Source organism: Saimiri boliviensis, chromosome 1 (genome assembly GCF_048565385.1).
Source record: "Saimiri boliviensis isolate mSaiBol1 chromosome 1, mSaiBol1.pri, whole genome shotgun sequence".
NCBI classification, from domain to species: domain Eukaryota; kingdom Metazoa; phylum Chordata; class Mammalia; order Primates; family Cebidae; genus Saimiri; species Saimiri boliviensis.
In genome coordinates, this window is record NC_133449.1 from 241,852,205 (window position 1) to 241,877,502 (window position 25,298).

General features: G+C 38.0%; 1 protein-coding gene across 9 annotated transcripts in view; it reads left to right on the forward strand.

Annotated features, from left to right (window-relative positions):
- Positions 1–25,298, forward strand: part of CENPK (centromere protein K) — a 65,703-nt gene that overhangs the window by 227 nt on the left and 40,178 nt on the right. For 4 of the 9 annotated variants that reach the window (XR_012513635.1, XR_012513634.1, XM_074385519.1 and 1 more), the window contains exons 1-4: positions 8,280–10,648; positions 13,010–13,066; positions 14,569–14,641; positions 24,436–24,482. Coding sequence is in view for 7 of the 9 variants with exons in the window: in XM_074385519.1 (XP_074241620.1) it covers positions 10,538–10,648; positions 13,010–13,066; positions 14,569–14,641; positions 24,436–24,482 (288 nt within the window). In the remaining 2 variants the exon portion in view is untranslated. Of the gene's footprint in view, position 1; positions 289–7,810; positions 8,252–8,279; positions 10,649–13,009; positions 13,067–14,568; positions 14,642–24,435; positions 24,483–25,298 lie in introns of those variants that run through there. The other 5 variants (XM_074385494.1, XM_074385489.1, XM_074385502.1 and 2 more) reach the window with 4 other exon arrangements.

The following is a 25,298-nucleotide window of genomic DNA, read 5'->3' on the forward strand; positions in this document are numbered from 1 at the left end:
TAGGGGAGGGCTCCGTAAGGAACGGTTGAAGCTGGTCGTGCTCTAGCCCCGACGGTAGAACCCTTAGCCAGCGAACTGGGTATCTGACTTGCAAGCCGGGCTTTGTGCCCCGTTCCCCACTGCTTCCCGCACGCCAACGCCAGCTCCAGAACCTCGCCAGTTTCTAGAGAAGGATGGAGGGGTGGAGACAGAAGGAACGGGTTAACTTGCGAGTTTCCCTTCGAATGCACTAAACACGTTTTCTCTCCTGACCTTTTTTATTCTCTCACACACTCTCTGAAGAAGGTGGTGAGTGCTTGTTACTGTTTCTTGGGGTGGGGTGGAAAGCAGCTACTTCAAGTAACCAAACTGATCTAGGGCAGAACGGATCACCCTTCTGTCTTCTTCCTGGTATAGGAGTTCAGCTCCTAACAAACATCTGAACGGTTTCTCCTTCTCATCTGTCTTCTTCATTTTTAAAAAATTAGGTAAAAAATACCTAACATAAAATTTATTATCTTAATCCCTTTTAAAAAGATGAACTAAATACACCTTGTCAAAATGACCTCCCTGAAACACTTTTTTTTTTTTTTTTTTTTTTTTTTTTTTACCGCAGATACTTTTGCACCAACCTAATCCTCGTGGTAAATCTCTTACCTACTTTTGCCTTGAGATACGCACCACGTACAAGGAAGGAACTGCCCCCCATAGTAGGCACTTTATTTTGTTTTGTTTCAAAGGTTCCCGTTATTTGACCATTCCTTCTAGCCAGTCTCATTTCTTCTCTGCTCTCTGCTCTCATGAGACCACTTTCTTTTGTGTCTCACAAATTTCCCTTGTTCGTTCTTGCCTCCCAGTCTTACGTTTTTATGCTTGAAAGCGCCTCCACAGCAACCTAGCCTTCATGTTTACATCTTCTCATCTTTCTGAGACTATAGCAATAATGAGGATGAAGATGATAATAATAAAACATTGTAGCTAGTTAACATTTATTAAGCATTATTATGGAGTAATTCCTTTCTTCCAGGTTTCTCTAACCTTCACTATCCTGAATTCTGATAGTACTTGCAGACAGTGTTGTATACTTCACTCTTCTAACTGCCTGAAATCATATCATATATTTAGTTATCCATTTATTTATATTGTCTCCCTGAGAATGGAAGCTCTATGAGTACAAAGACTTTTTCACCTACACAGCTATAGCCAGTGTCTGACCAATGGCACACATTAACATATTTGTTGAATAAGTGAAACATTTTAGAATGATGTGGGTACTTTTTGCTTATTTCATGTATATTGATCTTTTCCCAATTAGTGGTGCGAGTTTCTTTAAGTGTAGTATTATCCCTAAATAAAGAGATGTTGTTGTTCTTCAATTAATGAATAAGTATTGTAGTCCTAACTGGGGACCTCACAAAGTTAACTTGTTCCCTTTCCAGGAAGATAGGTTTAAAGACACAAAATGTAGGAAAAGGATAAACTGTTAAGTAAGAGTCTGTGTGTGTGTGTGTGTGTGTGTGTGTGTGTGTGTTTTAAACAGATAAACTGAAATTTATTTCCCACAAGTCTAGAGGCTGGAGATTTAAGATCTGGGTGCCAGCATTTTCTGGTTCTATTGATGGCCCTCTTCCAAGTTGCATACAGCTCACATCTTGCATTCTCAAGTGGTAGAGAGCAAACTCTTAAATATTTCTATATGTTTTTATTTTGATGCCACGTTGAATTGCCAAGCCAGGTAATTTGTTGAGTATCTATCCCCCACCCTCTGCCCCCACCACATGTGCAGAGTTCTGCATTACTTTTGCATATTGATAATGTATTTTAGTGGTCAGTAAACGAATATTTGTTTGAATTTTTTGCTTAAAAATTGATAATGACTGATTTTGGCTTTGTGAACTTAAACTGTATCTTAGGGTATAGCAGGTGGGATGTTCAGCCTTCTAGGTGACATTCAAATTGTTAATAGTAATGTTAACAGCTAAGACCAATAAAGCTCTTTATATGCTAGCTACAGTTCATATATATATATATACACACACACATATATATATGTTCATTTAATTGTCATAACAACCCTAGGAAGTATGTAATATTATCTTCATTTTATAGGAAAGTAAATTATAGCACAGAAAGTTTGAGTGACTTGCCCAAGTCTCACAGCTTTTAAATATCAAAACTGGGATTTAAACCTATGTAGTCAGTTTGCAGAGTTCATACCTTCTAAGTTTCTTTTTTTTCTCTAAGTAATTTGGCAGTAAATGTCGTTGTGTAGACTTATGCGGACATATCTATGTTTAGGATTATTCTTAGAAATAGAATTTCAGAGCCAGGTGCGATGGCTTAAGCCTGTAATCCCAGCACTTTGGGAGGCCGAGGCGGGTGTATCACGAGGTCAAGCAATCGAGACCATCCTGGTCGACATGGTGAAACCCCATCTCTACTAAAAATACAAAAAATTAGCTGGGCATGGTGGCGCGTGCCTGTAATCCCAGCTACTCAGGAGGCTGAGGCAGGAGAATTGCCTGAACCCAGGAGGCAGAGGTTGCAGTGAGCCGAGATCGTGCCATTGCACTCCAGCCTGGGTAACAAGAGCGAAACTCCCTCTCAAAAAAAAAAAAAAAGAAAGAGAATTTCAGGGTCAAAATAAATGCATGTAAAATTTTGATAGATGTTATCATACAAAGTGGTTGGTCCACCAACAATGCAGGTCTCTTATTTCACATGCTTGCCAGTATTTCTTATCAAATTTTACATTATTGCCAGTCTGAAAATTAATGCTTGTTTAATTTGCATTTTCATAAATTATATATGAGCTTATGAATGTACTTTTTCTACTTAAAAGGTTTTCTATTTAAAAGGTTTTGTTGTTTTTTCTTTGAATTCCTCATTTGTGTCCTTTGCTTGTTTCTATGGAATTGTTTTTGTTGTTTACCTTTTTATTGTAAAATCAAATGCAGACACAAGCCCACACAAAATAAATACAAAGTTTATGAATTATTATGAGGTGAACACCCTTATCATCATACTAGTCAAGAAATAAAACTTTGATAATCATCTCAGAAATCTCTCCATTTGGCCCATCCCAGCCACAACCTTTCTCTCCCTTCCATTCTTCCTCCACAAGTAATTGATATCCTGACTTTTTTGGTAATCTCTTTTTTTTTTTTTTTTTAGCTTTTTAATGGTGAGTTGTTTGGTTTCTTCTTATAGGCACTTGTTACACATTAAGGAAATTAGGTCTTGGGTTGTCATATATGTTACAAGTATTTCTCCTAAGTTTTGGAGTTTTAAATTTTAACTTCGTTGATGAGATGCTGTCTATGCAGAATTAAAAAAAAAAATTATGTCAAGATTTTACTTAGTTTTGCTTAGAGAGGTGTTTCCTAATCTAAGATTTTAAAGGTTTTTGTGTTTTCCTATTTTTTATGATTTCTATTTTGGATTTTTTGAGGGAGTGAGGAGTGATGTAAAGATTGAGGTATGAATTTAGACTTTTTTTTTTCCTCCCCAAATACCAGTTTGTTTAAAAAAAAGATTTATATGAACTAAAATATACATTTTAAAAAGCAGTATTATATGTAAAATATGTATTTATTTGGATTTTTTTTCTCCTTTGCATTGTCATCTCTGTCATATGTCGTGTGTCTATATGTATGTGAATCTAGAAAGTCAAGAAAGGCTTTGTATTGTGTTCCTATGCTCAGTTTGTCCATTTATATGCCAATTCTACATTGCCATAATAGTGTGTGTTACAGCCTCCCATCTTATTTTTTATGAGGATTGTAGGCTAGTTTTGGCCCTTTGTACTTCCATGTAAATTTTAGAATTTGCTTGTCAAGTCCCACAAAGAAACAATAACTTTCAGGATTTTGGTTAAGATTCTGTAGATAAACTTGGGGCAAATTTACATCTTTACAATGTGAGTCTTCCAGTGCATGAATATGACTGTATCTTTCCATTTATTTAGTTCTGCTTTAGAACTTCTCTGTTAATGTTAGTGATTAAGCAGTATAAAGTGCAAAAGTTACATATGAATAAAAATACTGAGGCGGGATGTTCTGGTTTGCATTTGATGTGGGGTAGTCATTCTCATCATTCTTTATTGTACTGTTTGCCTCCTTAAAATTGCCCAATTTTGAATCTCTTGCTACCAGACCTGACCCTCTTGTCATTCTTTGCAGGAATCATCTAGCGAGATTGTTGTACTCATCCTCATTCCTTGAAGATTTTTAGCTCCTGGCTCACTGTCACCCTTGACCTTCTCTCCCCTAGTGATTATGTTCTCTCTCTTGTCTTAGCTGCTTATTCCTATGGCCATTCTTTCACTTTGTCCCTGTCTACACCTGGTGCTGCTACACTATAGAAGAAAACAAACAGCTGAGCCGGGCGCGGTGGCTCAAGCCTGTAATCCCAGCACTTTGGGAGGCCGAGGCGGGTGGATCACGAGGTCAAGAGATCGAGACCATCCTGGTCAACATGGTGAAACCCCGTCTCTACTAAAAATACAAAAAATCAGCTGGGCATGGTGGCACGTGCCTGTAATCCCAGCTACTCAGGAGGCTGAGGCAGGAGAATTGCCTGAACCCAGGAGGCGGAGGTTGCGGTGAGCCGAGATCGTGCCATTGCACTCCAGCCTGGGTAACAAGAGCGAAACTCCGTCTCAAAAAAAAAAAAAAAACAAAAAAAAAAACAAACAAACAGCTGTGCTCCAGTTTCACTTTAAACCCATGACTCCTAATCTCAGATGAGTCTGTAATGCTACTACTGAGTAATCCTATAACTTTATCTTCTCCCATATATATATATATATATATATATATATATATATATATATATATTTTATACATCTCTTTTCCTGTGCTCTTAAACTTGCAGTTCTTTTTCCCCATCCTCATTCATAGCTGATGACCTTAGTTACCATTTTATTGAGAAAAAAGAATCTGCATACAATTTCTACAGGTTCCTAGCAACACGTCTACTTACCTACCTGCATCTACACTCTTGGTATTCTGATGATCCTTTCATTAAAATGGATGAATTGCATGTCCATTTATCTTAAGCCAACCCCTCTTCTTATGTACTAGATCCCATTCTTTCTTCTCCCCTTTCTCTCTTATATTAGCAACATTTCCTTCTTTTACTGTACCATATAAAGATGCTTTATTTTCTCCCATCTTTTTTTTAAAAAAAGTCTCTTTTAACCCTGTATCTCCCTCCAGCTAATAACCGTATTTCTCTCTTTTCCTTTTAAAAAAAAAATTGTGTGTGGGTTTTTTTTTTAAGTAGGGTCTTGCTTTATCACCCAGGCTGGAGTGCATTGGTGTGTTCATGGCTCACTGCACCTTCAGTCTCCTGGGTTCACCAGGTTCAAGTGATCCTCCCACCTCAGTTCCTGAGTAGCTGGAACTACAGGCATGTGCCGCCATGCCTGGCTAGAGAAAAAATTCTTGAAAACATTTTATATTCTTAGTATATTTAATTCCTTGCCTTCCATTCTCTCTTGAATCCACTCCAATCAGGCTTTTACTCTCACTGTTCTTCTAAAACTACTCCTATAAAGGTTACCTGTGGCCTTCATTTTTGTATGTTAATTCCAATAAAATTGTTGTGATAAATTATCCCAGAATGTAGAGGTGTAAAACAACTATTTATTACGCTCATGGGTTTTGTGCATTAGAAATTCACACAGGACACAGCAGGGGTAGCTTCTCTGCTCTGCAGTTTCTGGAGCCTTGACTAGAACATCAAAGCCTAGGGGCTTAATCATCAGAAATGATCATGTTTATGTTTGACAGTTGATACTAGATTTTGTCTGGGAACCTCAGTTTGTTTCCACATGGACTTCTCCATGTGATCTCTTCCTTTTGTGCTAGTTTGGGCTTTCTCATAACATGGTGGCTGGGTTGCAAGGGTGAGTGTTCCAAGAAAGAAAAAGCCAGAAGTTAGCTATATTACCTTTTATGACTTAGTCTTGAAAGTCATGTGGTGTCATTTTCATTGTATTCTGTTTATAAAGACAGACACAAAGTCACAGTCAGTTTCAAGGGGAGAGGAAAAAGACTCTGCCTCTTGATGGGGAATGCAACCTGAAATATTGCTGCAACTGTTTTTAGAAAAAACAGTTTGCTCATCCATATTTCTAAATAAATTGTCAATTCTATGTAAGTTACTTGACCTGTCTCCGCTATTTGACAGTTCATCATTCCTTCCTTGAATACGTTCTTGGATTTCTGGATATCATGTGCTTAGTTTTCCTCTTAACTTACTGTGTGACCCTTGTCAGACTATTCCGTTTGTTCTTACTCATCTCAATATCTCCTGGTTTGAAGATCTTCCCATTCCTAGCTGCGCGCTCTTGCTTTTCTCATTTCACCCAGCCTTACAACTGTAAGTACAGTCATGTATTACTTAACGGGGCTATGTGTTGATAAATGCATTGTTAGATGATTTCATCATGTGAGCAGAAACCTAAATGGTATAACCTACTACATACCTATTCTAAATACTGTAGGTAATTGTAATAGAATGGTATTTGTGTATTTAAACATTTCTAAATATAGAAAAGGTACAGTAAAAATATGGTATGAAAGATAAAAAGTGGAACACCTGTGTAGGGCTTTTACCATGGATGTAGCTTACAGGACTAGAGTTTGCTCTAAATGAGTCAGTGAGTAGTGAGACAATGTGAAGGCCTAGGACATTACTATACTCTACTGTAGACTTTGTAAATACTGTATAGTTAGGCTATACTAAATTTATTTTTTTTAATTATTCAATGATAAATAACCCTTAGCTTGCTGTAACTTGCTTTATCCTTTTAATTTTTTTTAACTTTTCAACTCTTGTAATAAACAGCTTAAAACACAAACATTGTCTATACAACAATATTTTCTTTCTTTCTTTCTTTCTCTTTTCTCTTTTTTTTTTTTTTTTTTTTTTGAGACGGAGTTTTGCTATTGTTACCCAGGCCGGAGTGCAATCGCACAGTCTCAGCTCACTGCAACCCCTGCCTCCTGGGTTCAGGCAATTCTCCTGCCTCAGCCTCCTGAGTAGCTGGGATTACAGGCACGTGCCACCATGCCCAGCTAATTTTTTTGTATTTTTAGTAGACACAGGGTTTCACCATGTTGACCGGGATGGTCTCGGTCTCTTGACCTCGTGATCCACCCGCCTCGGCCTCCCAAAGTGCTGGGATTACAGGCGTGAGCCACTGCGTCCGGCTCTTTCTTTTTTTTTTTTTTTAATTTACAGACAGTTTGTCTCTGTCACCCAGGCTGAAATGCAGTGGTATAATCATAGCTCACTATAACCTTGAACTCCTGGGCTCAAGCAATCTTCCTGCCCCGACCTCCTGAGCAGCTAGGGCTACAGGAGTGTGCCACCTCACCCAGCTGATTTTTAAATTTTTTATAGTGATGTAGGTCTCGCTATGTTGCCAGGCTGTTCTGAAACTCCTGGACTCAAGTAAGTAATCCTACCACCTTGGCCTCCCAAAGTGTTGTGATTACAGGGTGAATCATTGCACCTGGCATATTTTCTTTATGTCTTTTTTTCTAGCCAATTTATTTTTATTTTTTACTTTTTAAACCTTTTTGTTCTTTTTTTTTTTTTTTTTTTTTTTTTGAGACGGAGTTTCACTCTTGTTACCCAGGCTGGAGTGCAATGGCGCGATCTCGGCTCACCGCAACCTCCGCCTCCTGGGTTCAGGCAATTCTCCTGCCTCAGCCTCCTAAGTAGCTGGGATTACAGGCACGCGCCACCATGCCCAGCTAATTTTTTGTATTTTTAGTAGAGACGGGGTTTCACCATGTTGACCAGGTTGGTCTCGATCTCTCGACCTCGTGATCCACCCGCCTCGGCCTCCCAAAGTGCTGGGATTACAGGCTTGAGCCACCGCGCCCGGCTACCTTTTTGTTAAGAATGAAGACACAAACACATTACCCTAGGCTTAAGCAGAGTCAGAATCCTGAAGACATCAGTAGGCAATAGGAATTTTTCAGCTCCATTGGAACCACTGTTATATGTGCAGTCTATGACCACAATGTCATTATGTAGTGATGTCATTATCTGTGTGATGATGGCTGTCAAATTCATATCTCTAGCTCAAAACTTTGAACTATAGAGATGTATATCTAATTGCTTAATCAGCAGCTCCAATAATTGACACCTCAAATTTAGCATATCCTAAACTGAGTGTTTTTTTTCATCAATTTTTTTTATTGCATTTTAGGTTTTGGGGTACATGTGAAGACCATGCAAGATTGTTGCATAGGTACACACATGGCAGTGTGATGTGCTGCCTTCCTCCTCATCACCTGTATCTGGCATTTCTTCCCATGCTATGTCTCCCCAACCCCCCACCCCCTGCTGTCCCTCCCCTATTTCCCCCCTACAGACCCCAGTGTGTGATGTTCCCCTCCCTGTGTCCATGTGTTCTCATTGTTCGACACCCACCTATGAGTGAGAACATGTGTTTAATTTTCTGTTCTTGTGTCAGTTTGCTGAAAATGATGGTTTCCAGGTTCATTCATGTCCCTACAAAGGACACGAACTCATCGTTTTTGATGGCTGCATAATATTCCATGGTGTGTATGTGCCACATTTTCCCTGTCCAGTCTGTCATCAATGGGCATTTGGGTTGGTTCCACGTCTTTGCTGTTGTAAACAGTGCTGCAATGAACATTCGTGTGCATGTGTCCTTATAGTAGAACGATGTATAATCCTTTGGATATATACCCAGTAATGGGATTACTGGGTCAAATGGAATTTCTATGTCTAGGTCCTTGAGGAATCGCCACACTGTCTTCCACAGTGGTTGAACTAATTTACACTCCCACCAACAGTGTAAAAGTGTTCCTATTTCTCCACATTCTCTCCAGCATCTGTTGTCTCCAGATTTTTTAAAGATTGCCATTCTAACTGGCGTGAGATGGTATCTCAATGTAGTTTTGATTTGCATTTCTCTGACCAGTGATGATGAGCATTTTTTCATACGTTCATTGGCCTCATGTATGTCTTCTTTGTAAAGTGTCTGTTCATGTTCTTTGCCCACTTTTGAATGGGCTTGTTTTTTTCTTGTAAATCTGTTTTAGTTCTTTGTAAATTCTGGATATCAGCCCCTTGTCAGATGGGTAGACTGCAAAAATTTTTTCCCATTCTGTTCGTTGCCGATTCACTCTAATGACTGTTTCTTTTGCTGTGCAGAAGCTGTGGAGTTTGATTAGGTCCCATTTGTCTATTCTGGCTTTTGTTGCCAATCCTCTTGGTGTTTTGGTCATGAAGTTGGCAGCCTACATCCTGAATGGTTTTGCCTAGGTGTTCTAGAGTTTTTATGGTGTTAGGTCTTATGTTTAAGTCTTTAATCCATCTGGAGTTAATTTTAGTGTAAGGTGTCAGGAAGGTGTCCAATTTCTGCTTTCTGCCCATGGCTAGCCAGTTTTCCCAACACCATTTATTAAACAGGGACTGCTTTCCCCATTGGTTGTTTTTGTCAGGTTTGTCAAAGATCGAATGGTTGTAGATGTGTGGTGTTGCCTTTGAGACCTCTGTTCTGTTCCATTGGTCTATCTCTCTGTTTTGGTACCAGTACCATGCTGTTTTGATTACTGTAGTCTTGTAGTATAGCTAAACTGAGTTTTTAATCTCTTCTCCCATGTTTGCCAAATTTTTTTCTTTTACCATCTCTCTCACCTCAGTAACTGGCAACTTAATAATTCACTTCCCTCTTTTATAGTCCATATACACGCTGTTAAGAAATTCTGTTGGCTCCATCTTGAAAATATATTCAGAATTGGATATTCTGTGCTGCTTCTAGCAATATTATCCTGGTCTACATCTTCCTTGGGTTATTGCAGTAGCTTTCTAACTGATTTTCCTGCTTCTATCCCTGCTGCCTGTAGTTAACCAGAGTTGTACTGTTAAAATGTAATTTAAATGTTGTCATTCCTCTATTTAAAATTAATTGCTTATCATCTCAGAGTTCTTAAAGTAGTCTACGAAACCCACGTGATCTCAACCCTATTGTCTCTGTTACCTCATATTCTACTCTGTCTTACTTAATCTGCTCTAGTCACACCAGCTGCTTCACTACTATGGAAATATGGCGTTCATGTTCCTGCCTCAAGGCTTTTGTACTTGCAGTTCCCTCTGCCTGCACCATCTGTCCCTGTTCATTCCTGTACCTCATTTCTTTATCTCCTTCATGTCTTCTTACTCAGTTGTGAATTTCTCAGTAACCTTATATGACCTCATTATTTAAAATTATATTGCCCTTGCCCTAGCATTCCCTATGTTTCTTCTCAGTCTTTTCTCCAAATCATTTGATATACTGTAGTATATATGTATGTGTTTTATTTTTTGTTTTATTGTCTGTTTTCCTTAATTAGAATAAGGTTTACAGTACAAGGGATTTTTGTCTATTTTGTTCACTGCTATATTCTTAGCCCCTAGATGAGTATCTGGCTGATAATAAATGTTCAACAAATACTGCTGAATGAAAAAATATTTTTTGCTTTAGTTTTTCTTGTTATAAGGCTAAAGCATCACAAAGCACATATCAATGAATCAGCAAGATCTAGATCCAGATAGTACTACTGATGTGGGAGATGTTACAAATACTGAAGAAGAACTTATTAGAGAATGTGAAGAAATGTGGAAAGATATGGAAGAAGTAAGTATCAAAAGATAGAAGTGATGGTTACTGTAAGATTTAAATCAATTTCAATAATAAATAGACTCAGGAAAGAAATGATTGTGCTAGTTCCCAAATGCCATTATATGTGATAAATATTTCTATGCTTTTAGACCTATAAGCATTTTTTCAAGAAACTTTATGCTAGATGAGCTATAGAAGGAAAACTGATGGCAATCCCTGCCTCCAAGGAGATTACCATCTTATGGAAACAACAGCCATTATATTATGTTGTAGTACGATATTAGACATAAGTACAAAGACTATACTTAGGAGGAGTACTAAAGGTGAAGGGGTCAAGGATAACTTTCTAAAAGAGTGAATTACTGATTTTATTTTTAAAGGATAATTAGGAGTTAACCTGTAAAAAGCAGGAGAGGTATACAAAGCATAAAGAAGAAAATGTGTAAAAGCTGAGAGACTTGACAGAACACTAAACAGAATATTATGGATAATGTAAATTAGGAGAAGGACTCCTGGTGTAAGACTGGAGAAGTAATCGGGGGCCAGAAAGTAAAGGATTTTGTTGAGTGTGTACTATGGGGAGCCACTTAAGGATTATAAGTATGGAAGTTACATGATCAGATAAGCAGTTTGAGAAAATTTCTCTGGTGTCTTTGAAGAAAATGGAATGCAGAAGATTAAGATTGCAGGTAGAAAGAGCATTTAGGAAGCTCTAGTAATAGTCCTGGTAAAAAGTAAGAAAGTCCCAAGTATTGTCATTGCAAATAGAACAGTGGGGTCAAGAGATAAGTAGGTAGGACTTAGAAGGACTTAGAAGTTAATCGATGTTCAATGGGAGGGATATATTGTTAGTTTCAGGTTCCTGGTTTGGGCCATTGGGTGTTTGATGGGATTATTTCCCCAAATAGAGAATATAGAAGTAGGAAGAACACATAATTATGAGTAAAAACATGAGTTAATTTAGATAATGTTGTTTGAAATGTGTGTACTGTTTCTGAGTTGATGAGCTAGAACTGCGTTTGGTATACTAGAGTATATTGGTGAAAATTTGTTGTACTTAAAGCAAACCTGTCCAGCCGCGGCCCAGGATGGCCTTGTGTGCGGCCCAACACAAATTCATAAACTTTCTTAAAGTATTAAGAATTTTTTTTTTTTTTTAGCTCATCAGCTATTGTAAGTGTTAGTGTATTTTATGTGTGACCCAAGATAATTCTTCCAGTATAGCCCAGGGAAGCCAAAAGATAGGGCACAGATATTTTTAGCATCCTATTCTTCCCGGTAAAGTTTCAGAATTGGGCAAATTAGTATCAAAAGATAGAAGTGATAGTTATTATAAGAAAATGTGTAAAAACTGAGAGAGTTGACAGAACACTAAATAGAATATTATGGATAATGTAAATTAGGAAAAAGACTTCCGTGATAAGACTGGAGAAGTAATCAGATGCCAGAACATAAAGGATTTTGTTGAGTGTGTACTGTGGGGAGCTACTAAAGGATTATAAGTATGGAAGTGACATTTCTGGAACAAGCTTTTATAAAATAAGAGAGCATTTTCTTTATTATTTGTCTTTTAACAGCTATCCATACATTGAACAACAGAGTAAATTGCTTGTTGGTTGCCATCATGCTACCTTGTTAAAATTAGAGCAAAGAGCAGCCTGGCCAACATGACAAAACCCCATCTTTAACAAAAATCCAAAAACATTAGTTGGTCTTGGTGGTGTGCTCCTATGATCCCAGGTTTTTCTCTTTTCTTAAAATTATTTTTAATATAAATACTTGGTACTTAATGTATTTTTAAGCTAATTTTTATAATCCCCTACCATTTTTTTTCTTCAGATATTTTTTAGTAGTACAGAAGTTTGGATTTAAAAATAGCTTAAAATTTTTATAGAGAAATGCTGTACTACAAATGAGCAGAAATAGAATTTAATCATATTTTTATCTCATATGTAATCATCATGAACAGTTTTGGACTTTCTTAATAGCAAAGAAACACTGTCTCCTGAAGGCTTTATTTTCTTAGGATTTCTTAGAAAACTATCTTGTTATTTTTCTATATTGCTTTCCCTCTTGTTCTCTTATCTCCCACTTTCCAGTTATCTGGCTTATGATTCATTTTAGCTATTAGTTTTTTTTTTTTTTTTCCTCTTCATTCTAGTGTTTCTTTTTCCTTGTGATGTATTCACCTTGGGACTTGTTTGGCTGCGTTAATCCTCTTACTTAGAAAGTCAGAAATTTCAATAAACTCTTCTCTATTAGATGTTTCTGCTTTGAAAGAGTGTTATATTGGCCTGGTACAAAAGGAAAGGGGAAGGGAATTGTCTATGAGTTATAGTGTGTGATTTGCTTTTTTTTTTTACTTTTTAAATCAAGTGTCAGAATAAATTATCACTTACTGGAACTGAAACACTCACTGATGTAAATGCTAAGGTATGAATCTTCTTTTTCTTCCTAAAAAATAGGTAAGTGGCCTTCATTGTATTTTGGACAGTAAGTATATGTGTCTTTATTTTTCTCAAGTTTAAATAGCTTTGTTAATACCTGTATGTTCAATCATTTGGAAAACTTCTTATTCTTTCTGCTTTAAGAGTTGGAATAATATTCTAAAAACTTTATAGAACAAGCTAATATAAAATAAGAGAGTATTTTCTTTTTTGTTTTTCTTTCTTTCTTTTTTTTTTTTTTTGAGATGGAGTCTTGCTCTGTCACCCAGCCTGGAGTGCAATGGTATGATCTCGGCTCACTGCAACCTCCACCTCCCTGGTTCAAGCAATTCCCCTGCCTCAGCCTCCCAAGTAGCTGGGATTATAGGTGCTTGGCACCACACCCAGCAATTTTTTGTTGCATTTTTAGTAGAGATGGGTTTCACCATGTTGGTCAGGCTGGTCCCGAACTGCTGACCTCGTAATCCACCCTCCTCGGCCTTCCAAAGTGCTGGGATTACAGGTGAGAGCCACCATGCCCAGCAGAGAGTATTTTCTTTATTTTTTGTCTTTTAACAGTGATACATATGTTTAACAACTGAGTAAATTGCTTGTTGGTTGCTGTTACGCTACCTCGTTAAAATTAGAACAAAGACCAGCCTGGTCAACATGGCAAAATCCCATCTTTAACAAAAATCCAAAAAAATTCACTGGTCTTGGTGGTGTGCTTCTATGATCCCAGCTACTCAGGAGGCTGAGGTATGAGAATCACTTGAACCTAGGAGGCAGAGGCTACAATAAGCTGAGATTTGTGCCGCTACACTCCAATGTGGGTGAAAGAGCAAACCATCTCAAAAAAAAATATATATATATACATTAGAACAAATACTGCTAACTTTGTGTTAGGTATAATAGTCACAGATGTTTTACTATCTGTGTCAAATCTGAGTTGATTTTACTCTTAGCTTAAGAAAAGGATTAAGATATCTATTTTAAGGCCGGGCGTGGTGGCTCAAGCCTGTAATCCCAGCACTTTGGGAGGCTGAGGCGGGTGGATCACGAGGTCAAGAGATTGAGACCATCCTGGTCAACATAGTGAAACCCCGTCTCTACTAAAAATACAAAAAATTAGCTGGGCATGGTGGCGCATGCCTGTAATCCCAGCTACTCAGGAGGCTGAGGCAGGAGAATTGCCTGAACCCAGGAGGCAGAGGTTGCGGTGAGCCGAGATCGCGCCATTGCACTCCAGCCTGGGTAACAAGAGCGAAACTCCGTCTCAAAAAAAAAAAAAAAAAAAAAAAAAAGATATCTATTTTAATAATCAGAGACTTATGGAATTGACTTCGGAGTGGATCTGTGGAAGAACAGATTAAGAATTAAAATGAAGTTGCCTCTTGAACAACGTGAGAGTTAGGGATGCCAGCCCTCCAAGTATTAAAGTGTTAAGAATGTTTATATTTTCATCTATGAATATTCCACAGAAAATGACTTTGTTTTCTTCTTTTATAGCTATCATTATTAATTATGCAAGTAAAATGTTTAACTGCTGAACTCAGTCAATGGCAGAAAAAAACACCTGAAAGTAAGATTCTTATTTTTAGATTTTTTTATAAACAAATTAATGGCAAATTAATTTAATGATTGTAAGAAAAATTACAAGCTCCAGTTGGCCTTCTCGAGATTGCCCAAATTTCATTGATACTGGGAAGTCACTCAGTTTTTTTCTTTTCTATGAATTATTTTGTGCTTCTTTTATTATTATTGATAAACATATCTTACATTAGATTATAATAAGCTTGATTACGGAGACGTTATTATAGCCATTATGTTATCCTCATAGATGCTGCCTTAAATGCTCACTAGAAATGGTTAATTGTTCCCTTTTTTTTTTTCTGATACAGAGTCTCACTCTGTTGCCCAGGCTGGAATGCACGGTCATGACTCATTGCAGCCTCGATCTCCTGGGTTCAAGTGATCCTCCCACCTCAGCCTCCTGAGTAGCTAGGACTACAGGTGTGCACCACCATGCCCGGTTAATTTTTGTATTTTTTTGTAGAGATGGGGTTTCACCATGTTACCCAGGCTAGTCTTGAACTTCTGGGCTCAAGGGATCCTCCTGCCTTGGCCTCCCAACATGTCAGGATTACAAGTGTGCCAGTAAATGGTTTCTTAATTAATGAAATTTACCTAGTGGAAGAGAAAAATGGTAAAGTTAGCTTATTTTAGATACTTACACAAAATGGCCACATAGTTTGTATGATGTCTTCTGTCTTGTCCAACTGGTGCCAACTATATTTTTGTCTTCAGTTAGGAAATAGAAGACAGCATAAAAATGTATAGTTGTGATATTCAACTAGTACATCTTTTTTTTTTTATTATGAAAGCTTAGGTTTATGCAATGTATGTCTATACAGGTACACTTCATTTTATTGTGCTTCACTTTATTGCACTTTGCAGATACTTTATGTTTAACAAATTCAGTTTGTGGTGAACCTGTGTCACATTTTGGTAATCTCACAGTATTTCAGACTCAAGTTATTATTACATCTTTTAGGAGGATCTGTGATCAGTGGTCGTTGAGCTATTTTAATTGTTTTGAGGAACCACAAGCTGCACCTATATAAGACAGTAAACTTAATCAATAAATGTTGTGGGTATTCTGACTGCTCCACTGACCAATTGTTTCCCCATCACTCTCCTTCTCCTTGGCCCTCCCTTTTCCTTAAGACACAGGAATAGTGAAATTAGGCCGATTAATAACCCTCCAATTGTTTCTGAGTTTTTGTTTGTTTTTTTTTAAGACAGAATCTCACTATGTCACCTAGGGTGGAGTGCATTGGCGCAATCTCGGCTCACTACAACCTTTGCCTCCCAGATTCAAGCAATTCTCCTGCCTCAGCCTCCCAAATAGCTGGGATTACAGGCGTGTGCCACCATGCTTGGCTAACTTTGTATTTTTAGTAGAGATGGGGTTTCACCATCTTGGCCAGGCTGGTTTTGAACTCCTGACCTCGTGATCCACCTGCCTCGGCCTTCCAAAGTGCTGGGATTACAGGCATGAGCCACTGCACCCAGCCCGTTTCTGAGTTTTTACATGAAAAGAAGAGTTGTACATCTTTAACTTTAAATCAAAAACTAGAAATGATTAAGCTTCATGAGGAAGGCATGTCAGAAGTCATGACAGGTCAAAAGTTAGGCCTCTGGTGCCAGTTAGCCAAGTTGTGAATGGAAAGGAAAAAAAAATTTTTTTTCTATGATAGAGTCTTGCTCTGTTGTCAGGCTGGAGTGCAGTGGTGCAATCTTGGCTCACTGCGGTCTTCACCTTCCAGGTTCAAGCAATTCTCCTGCCTCAATCTCCAGAGTAGCAGCATGTCACCACACCCAGCTAATTTTTGTATTTTTTTTTTTTTTTTAGCAGAGACAGGGCTTCACCATGTTGGACAGGATGTTCTTGAACTCCTGACCATGTGATCTGCCCTCCTCCACCTCCCAAAGTGCAGGAAAAATTTTTAAAGGAAATTAAAAGTGTTGCTCTAGCCAACACACAAATTATGAGAAAGCAGAACAGCCTTATTGCTGATACGGAGGTCTGCTTAGATGATCAGACCAGCCACGCCATTACCTAAGCCAAAACCTAATCCACAACAAAGCCCTAGCTCTTTTCAGTTCTATGAAGGCTAAGAGAGGTGAGGAAGCTGCAGAAGAAAAGTGTGAAGCTGGTAGAGGTTGCATCATGAGGTCTATGGAAAGAAGTCATTTCCATAACATAAAAGTGCAAGGGAGTACTGAAGCAGAAGCTGCAACAAGCCTTCCAAAAGATCTAGCTAAGATAATTGAAGGTGGCTATGCTAAACAGCAAATTTTCAGTGTAGACAAAACAGCCTTCTATTTTAAGAAGATGCCATCTAGGGCTCTCATAGCTAGAGAGAAGTGGATGCTTTGCTCCAAAGCTTCAGAAGGACAGGTTGACTTGTGATAAGGGCTAATGCAGCTGGTAACCCTGAGTTAAAACCAGTGTTCGTTTATCATTCCAACAATCCTAGGACTTGTAAGAATTATACTAAATCTACTCTACCTGTGTTTTGTAAATGGAACAATAAAGCCTGGATGACAGTACACCTGTTTACTAATCCAGCATGGTTTACTGAATAGTTTAAGCCCATGGTTGAGACCTGCCACTCAGGAAAAAAAAAAAAAAAAAGGATTCCTTTCAAAATGTTATTGCCCCTATCTTAGCACTCAAGAGCTCTGATGGTGATGTACAAGGAAATTAATGTTTTCATGTTTGTTGATACAACATGTGTTCTGCAGCCCAGGGACCAAGAAGCCATCTCAACTGAAGTCTTACTATTTAAGAAATACACTTTGTAAGGCTGTAGCTGCCATAAGTCCTCTGATGGATCTGGGCAAAGTACATTGAAAACCTGGAAAGTCTTCACCATTCTAGCTGCATAATAACATGCGTGATTTATGGGAGGTCAGAATACCAGCATTAACAGGAGTGTGCAAGAGGTTGGTTCTAACCCTCATGGATTACTTCCAAGTAACTACAAATGTGGTAGAAGTATCAAGAAAACTAGAATTAAAAGTAGGGCCTGAGGCCGGGCGCGGTGGCGCAAGCCTACCCAGCACTTTGGGAGGCCGAGGTGGGTGGATCACGAGGTCAAGAGATCGAGACCATCCTGGTCAACATGGTGAAACCCCGTCTCTACTAAAAATACAAAACATTAGCTGGGCATGGTGGCACATGCCTGTAATCCCAGCTACTCAGGAGGTTGAGGCAGGAGAATTGCCTGAAGCCAGGAGGCGGAGGTTGCGTTGAGCCTGGCGGAGGTTGCGTTGAGCCGAGATCGCACTGTTGCACTCCAGCCTGGGTAACAAGAGTGAAACTCTGTCTCAAAAAAAAAAAAAAAAAAAAAAAAAGTAGAGCCTGAAGATATGACTGAATCATTGCAATCTCATGATAAAACTTGAACAGATGAAGAGTTGCTTCCCATGGATGAGCAAAAAAAAGTGGTTTCTTGAGATGGAATCTAGTCCTGGTGAAGATGTTTTGAACATGGTTGAAACGACAGCACCAGATTTAGAGTATTACATAAACTTTGTTGGTAAGGCAATGTCACAGTTTGAGAGGAGTGACTAATTCTGAAAGAAGTTCTGCTGTGGGTAAAATGCTATCAAACAGCATCTCATGCTACTGAGAAATCTTTTTGTGAAAGGAAGAGTCAGTCTGCGTGGCAAACTTCATTGTTGTCTTATTTTAAGAAATGGCCACAGCCACTCCAAACTTTAGCAACCACTATCCTGACGAGTTATCAACCATTAACACTGAGACAAGACCTTACACCAGAAAAAATTACAACTCCCCTAAGGCTGAGATTAGGCATCTCAGTTAGCATTTTTTAGTGATAGGTTTTTTCTTTTTAAATAAGGTATATACGTTTTTAGAAACAATGCTAATACATAGTTTATTATAGACTACAGCAAATATAAACAAAACTTGTGTGTGTACTGGGAAAACAAAAAAATTGTGTGACTCACTTTGTTATGATGCTTGCTTTAGTGTGGTGGTCTAGAACTAAACTTAGACTATCTCCAAAGTGTCCCTGCGTATTTGGAATGCACCCTCTTTTTCTGTATCTCTCCCTGCTGCTTTCTTCTCCCACTGTTTCCTTTAACTGTCCTCCATCTCATGCTTCCCTTCTTAGTCTCCTTTGTAGGCTTATTATTCTCTGTCCTAATTATTGAAATTCCCCAAGGAGCAGTTGTTTTCTCCTCATTCTCTTCCTAGACAGTTTTATCCATAATTTGCTTTAATTACTGTCTTCATGCCAATATCAGCCATTTTTCCACATCATTACTACTGCCTGTTAGTCATTAATTTGAGAATTTCTGATACATGTGTATTACACAATTGTGATTTTAATTTGCCCTCAACTGTATGTCTTATTGCCTTTTCAGCAGTATAGTTAGCATCTCAAAAGCTGCTCATACTCTTTTTTTTTTTTTGAGAGGGAGTTTCCTTCTTGTTACCCAGGCTGGAGTGCAATGGCACGATCTCGGCTCACCGCAACCTCTGCCTTCTGGGTTCGGGCAATTCTCCTGCCTCAGCCTTCTGAGTAGCTGGGATTACAGGCATGTGCCACCATGCCCAGCTAATCTTTTGTATTTTTAGTAGAGACGGGGTTTCACCATGTTGACCAGGATGGTCTCCATCTCTTGACCTCGTGATCCACCTGCCTCGGCCTCCCAAAGTGCTGGGATTACAGGCATGAGCCACTATGCCCGGCCTTTTTTTTTTTTTTTTTTGACAGAGTCTTATTCTGTCACCCAGGCTGGAATACAGTGTCACAATCTTGGCGCACTGCAACCTCCACCTTCCAGGTTCAAGCAATTCTCCTGTCTCAGCCTCCCAAGTAGTTGGGATTACAGGTGCTTGCCACCATGCCCGGCTAATTTTTGTATTTGTTGTAGAGATGGAGTTTTGCCATGTTGGCCAGGCTGGTCTTAAACTCCTGACCTCGAATGATCCACCCGAGTCCTCTTCCCAAAGTGTTACGATTATAGGCGTGAGCCATGGTGCCCAGCCTCAAATATTAAAATATTCATGTTCTATAAGCTATACCAGCATTATATCTTCTGTTCCTGTTTTTTTGTTTTGTTTTGTTTCGTTTTTGAGACAGTTTCACTCTTGTTGCCCCGGCTGGAGTGCAGTGGTCTATCTCGGCTCACCACAACCTATACCTCCTGGGTTCAAGTGATTCTCTTCTGCTGCTGTTTTTTATGTGTTATATAACAGGACAGGTTGACTTGTGATAAGGGCTAATGCAGCTGGTGACCCTGAGTTAAAACCAATGCTCATTTATCATTCCAGCAATCCTAGGGCCCGCAAGAATTATACTAAATCTACTCTGCCTGTGTTTTGTAAATGGAACAATAATAATAACTTCCATGTGTTCATGTTCTTCAGAGGACCCTATATGCTATACCAGCGTTATATCTTCTCCAGTTTTTATCTGTTATATCTATGATAGTAATTTCCATATTAGTTTACTAGGGCTATCATAACAAACTACTATGGACTAAGTGGCTTAAATAACAAAAATTAATTTTCTCACAATTCTAGAAGATACTTGTTAAAGATCAAGGTGTCAGTAACGTTGGTTTCTTCTGAGGCCTCTTCCCTTGGCTTGCAGATGTCCGTCTTCCTTCTGTGTCTTCACATGGTCTTCCCTCTACGTCCTAATCTCTTATAAGGACACCAGTGTTACTGGATTAAGGCCAACCATAATGGCCTAATTTTAACTTAATTACCTCTTGAAATACCCAGTTCCAAATACAGTAATATTCAAAGGTATTGGGGATTAGGATTTCAACATACAAATTTGGAGATGAGGACACAAATCAACCAATAACAACTTACAGATCTATATATTTAAACCAGACTTCTCTGCAATATCAGACTCTAATATCTTTGTATCTCCTAGGCATCTTTTCCAAAATATTTTATAGACACCTCAGATTTATGAATTGACCTTTTATGTTTCCTTGCTCATTGAATGGTGTATTTGATCAAGTGTATTTGATCAGCTACCAATTTAAGAGTCCTCTTAGATTCTTTTTAATTTTTTGCATATAGCACACTTGTTAAAATTAGAACAAATGAGCCACTCCCAAAGTGGCTCACTCTTGTAGTCCCAGCACTTTGGGAGGCTGAGGTGGGTAGATCACCTGAGGTTAGGAGTTTGAGACCAGCCTGGCCAAGATGGTAAAACCCTGTCTCTACTAAAAATGCAAAAATTAGCCAGGCGTGGTGGTGTGTACCTGTAAATCCCAGCTACTTGGAATTCTGAGACAGGAGAATCTCTTGAAACCGGGATGCAGAGGTTGCAGTGAGCTGAGATTGCTGCATTATACTTCAGCCTGGGCAACAAGAAATTCTGTCTCGTGAAGGAGGAAGGGGGGGAACAAAAAAAAAAAAAAAAAAAAAAACAGAAAAACAAAAACATTAGAACTAAAACATATTGCTAGTTAACAAATATTGAGTCCTGCAGCCACAGATTTGCTTTGGGTTTTCATTACCAGTCCATTAGATTGTTATAATTGTCTTTTTAATCCTTAACCACAGTAGGTTTCCCCACCTCCCCAATTATGGAAGTTTTCAAACTTAAAAGTTTCAAAAAATACATGGTTAACTGCAGTAAACTCAGAGACCAGATTCTACAGTTATCAACATTTTCTCAATCTTGTTTAGGCTTTTTGGAGTGGCTTTATATAATACACATTCATTGTCGCACAATTTCTGTAGGTCAGGAGTCTGAGGACATTTAGTATTTCACAGTTTCTGCAGGAAGGAGTCTGGACACAGCTTAACTGTGTCCTCTCTTTCGGGATTTCATGGCTGCAATGATAGATTCTCCTCAAAGGCCTGAGGAAGGATTCATATCCAAGCTTGCTGAAGTTGTTAGCAGAATTTATTTTTTTGTGGCTGTAGGATTTATGGTAGCTTTAGTCCATGTTTTTATTCTTTCTATTGTTTGTTCTTCCTTTCTTACCTTCTAAAATTCCCTCTTTTATTATTTCTCTTTCAAGAACCCTTTTGAGCTGTTCTTTTTAGAGTTGGTCTGCTGGCGACAGATTTTCTTAGTTTTTCTTTATCCAAGAATTTATTGATTTCCCTTTCATTCCTGAAGGATATTTTCACTGGATATGCAATTCAGGGTTGTTTTCTTTTAGCACTTAAAAAATGTGCCACTTCTCTCTGCCTCCGTTGGTACTGATGAGAAATATGCTATCATTCTGATGGGTTTTGCTTTATAGAGAAGGCATTGATTTTTTTTTTTTTTTTTTTTTCCCGGCAGCTTTGGGGATATTTTTTCTTTGTCTTCAGCTTTTAGAAAAATAATTATGATGTATCTTGGCATGGATTTCTTCGGCTTTATCTTATTTAGGAGTCACTCACATTCTTGAATATGTAGATTTATGTCTTACGTAAAATTTGAGAACTTTTTGGCTGTGATTTGATATATTTTTTCAGCAACTCTCCCCACCTTCTTTCTCCTCTCTTGGAATTTCAATAGCATGAATATTAGACCCTTTGTTATAGTTACCCAAGTTCCTGAGGTTTTGTTTAGTTTAAAAAATTTTTTTGATCATGGTAAAATACAAAATTTACAATTTTAACCATTTTTAAGTATATAGTTCATAGTAGTGTCAAGTATATTCACATTTTTGTGCAGTGTTATCTTCAGAACTTTTTCATCTTGGAAATCTGAAACTCTATACACATTAAACAGCATCTCCTTTTCCATCTGCTCCCAGCCCTGGCAGCCTCAATTCTACTTTCTATTAATTTAATTGGTTTAGATACCTCATATAATGGAATCATAGAGTATTTGTGTTTTTGTGGCTGGGTTATTTTACTTAGTGTAATGTCCTCATAGTTCTTCCATGTTGTAGCACATATCAGAATTTCCTTCTCTTTTTAAGGATAAATAGTATTCGGTTGTATGTATATACCACAGTTTGTTTATCCATTCATCTGTCAATGGAAACTTGGGTTGCTTTTATCATTTCGTTACTGTGAATGTGAGTGCTGCTATGAACACGGATGTGCAGTTATCTCTTTGAGGCCCTGCTTTCAATTCTTTTGGATGTCTACCAGAAATAAAATTAGCAGATCGTATGATAGTTCTGTTTTAAGTTTTTTGAGGAACCACCATACTATTTTCCATAATGGTTGTACCATTTTACAAACCCACCAGCAGTGCACATGGTTTCAGTTTCTGTATATCCTTACCAACACTTGTTACTTTCTGCCTTTTTGATAATAGCTGTCTACCATGGCCTAAATATGCCCCCTAAAACTCATGTTAAAACTTAATCACCAGTATGATAATGTTAAAAAGTGAGGTCTTTAGGATGTGATTAGTGACCTTATAATAGAGGTTGAAGGTAGTGTCTAGTCTTTTTTCTGTTTCGCCTTCTGCTATGTGAGGACACAGCAAGACGACGCCATCTGGGAAGCAAAGAGCAAGCCCTTACCAGGCACTGAATAATTTAGTAGCTTTGAAATAATTTACTAGCTGCCTATAACCAGTTCTAATACAACCATATCTACGAAGCACATGTAGAAACTTCTTTCCTGTTTGAAGGCTTTCTGGATACCTTTGAAAAGATACCTTTGAAAGTTTTTAGTAGCGTATCATTTCTGAAATTTGAAATAACACTTCATTAGGATAGAAAAATTTATAGCGTAAGGATTGAACACATTAAAATTTGCTATACAAAATTACACATTTGTTTCTACTCATCAGGCTGGCAAAAATTTTAGAAGCGTTTGTTATATTTCTTGCTGTTTTTTTTTTTTTCATAGCTCATGGGAATGTCTTTAGAAAGCTGACATTCTCTATTCAGATTCAAAGTACATGTTTCATCTGCTGAAATTTTATTTCTGGAAATCTGTTCTATAGAAATTAGAACACCAGTACATGAAAACATATATAAAAGTATGCTTACTGCATCCTTGTTTGTTGTGGCTAAAAACTAGACACAAAGTCTAAAATCAAAGTGTTCAATAGGACAGTCATTCAGTATATTACAGTATATTCATTTTGGAATATTATGTAGCCATTAAAAGTTACAAATTAGACCTATATAGGTCTAGGTTTCCCTGTGGGTTTTATTGACTGAAAGTAAGATGAATGTGATATGTATGATATGACCCCATTCTTGTAAAACCAATGATGATAAAAGTAACCCTTTTAAGTATATGTATGTGTATATGTGTGTTATATATGTGTACATAGGATAGATGACTATAGGGAAAGTATTTGAGGAACACACTATAGATTATTAGCTTTGCTTTTGAGGATTTGAAGAACAAAAGGTAAGAAAAAGGCACTAAACGGTACACAAATAGGGTCAAATTTCTCTAAAATTATATATAGTTGGCTATATGTGCAAAGATATTAAATAAAAATAAAAACTACCCACATTTCTTAAAAGTTGTGTATTGTCAAGGCAGGTGAATCACTTGAGGTCACAAGTTTGAGACTGGCCTGACCAAGATGACAAAACTGTCATCTCTACTAAAAATACAAAAATTATCCAGGCACGGTGGTGCAGGCCTGTAATCCCAGCTACTCAGGCGGCTGAGGCACGAGAACTGCTTGAATCAGGGAGGCAGAGGTTACAGTGAGCCAAATCGCACCATTGCACTGAAGCCTGGGTGACAGAGGGAAACTGTCTTGGGGAAACAAAAAGTTGTATATTATATAAATAGAGAGGAAAAGAGTTTTAGAAAACTGCAAAATGCTTGATTTTTGGGAATTAAATACATGTATAATTTTGTTTTGTTTTGTTTTACTTTTGTAGTAATTCCTTTGACTGAAGATGTTCTCTTAACATTAGGAAAAGAAGAGGTAAGTCACTCAATAAATTTGTAGTAACCCCAAATAATTTCCAACTATTTAAAATAAGTTCATGACATAAGAAATAGGATGAAACCACTCTAAAACCATATTAAATTTTCCACTTTTTAAAAGTTATGTTTTATTGAACAGAATATTTTTTAAAGATTTGAAATTTTTTTGGTTGTTTTTTTTTTGAGACAGAGTCTCACTCTGTTGTCCAGGCTAGAGTGCAGCGGTGACATCCTGGCTCACTGCAACCTCTGCCTCCCACGGTCAAGGGATTCTTCTGCCTCAGCCTCCTGAGTAGAGTAGATGGGATTACATCTACATCTAAATCTACTCTCCACCACCATACCCAGCTAATTTTTGTATTTTTAGTAGGATGGCGTTTCAGCATGCTGGCCAGGCTGGTCTTGAACTCCTGACCTCAAGATCCACCCACCTCAGCCTCCCAAAGTGCTGGTATTACAGGCCTGAGCCATGGCACCCGGCCTAAAGATTTGAATTTTGAACTCGATTTTTGCATCTGAATTGCTGAAGTTAGTGGTTATATGTAAACCTTAATCTCATATCTAGTTTTTAGTTGATTAAACTTCATAACAAAAGCAAAATATTAAACATAGCTTAATGACCCCATACATGCATCTCCTGCTATGGACTAAATATTTGTGTCTCCCAAAATCCATACGTTGAAATTTATTCCCTATTGTGATGGTATTAGGAGGTGGGACCTTTGAGAGGTGATTAGGTCCTGAGTGTGGGAACTTCATAAATGAAATTTATGCCCTTACAAATGTCTGAAGAGACCCAATGTCCTCCCCTTCC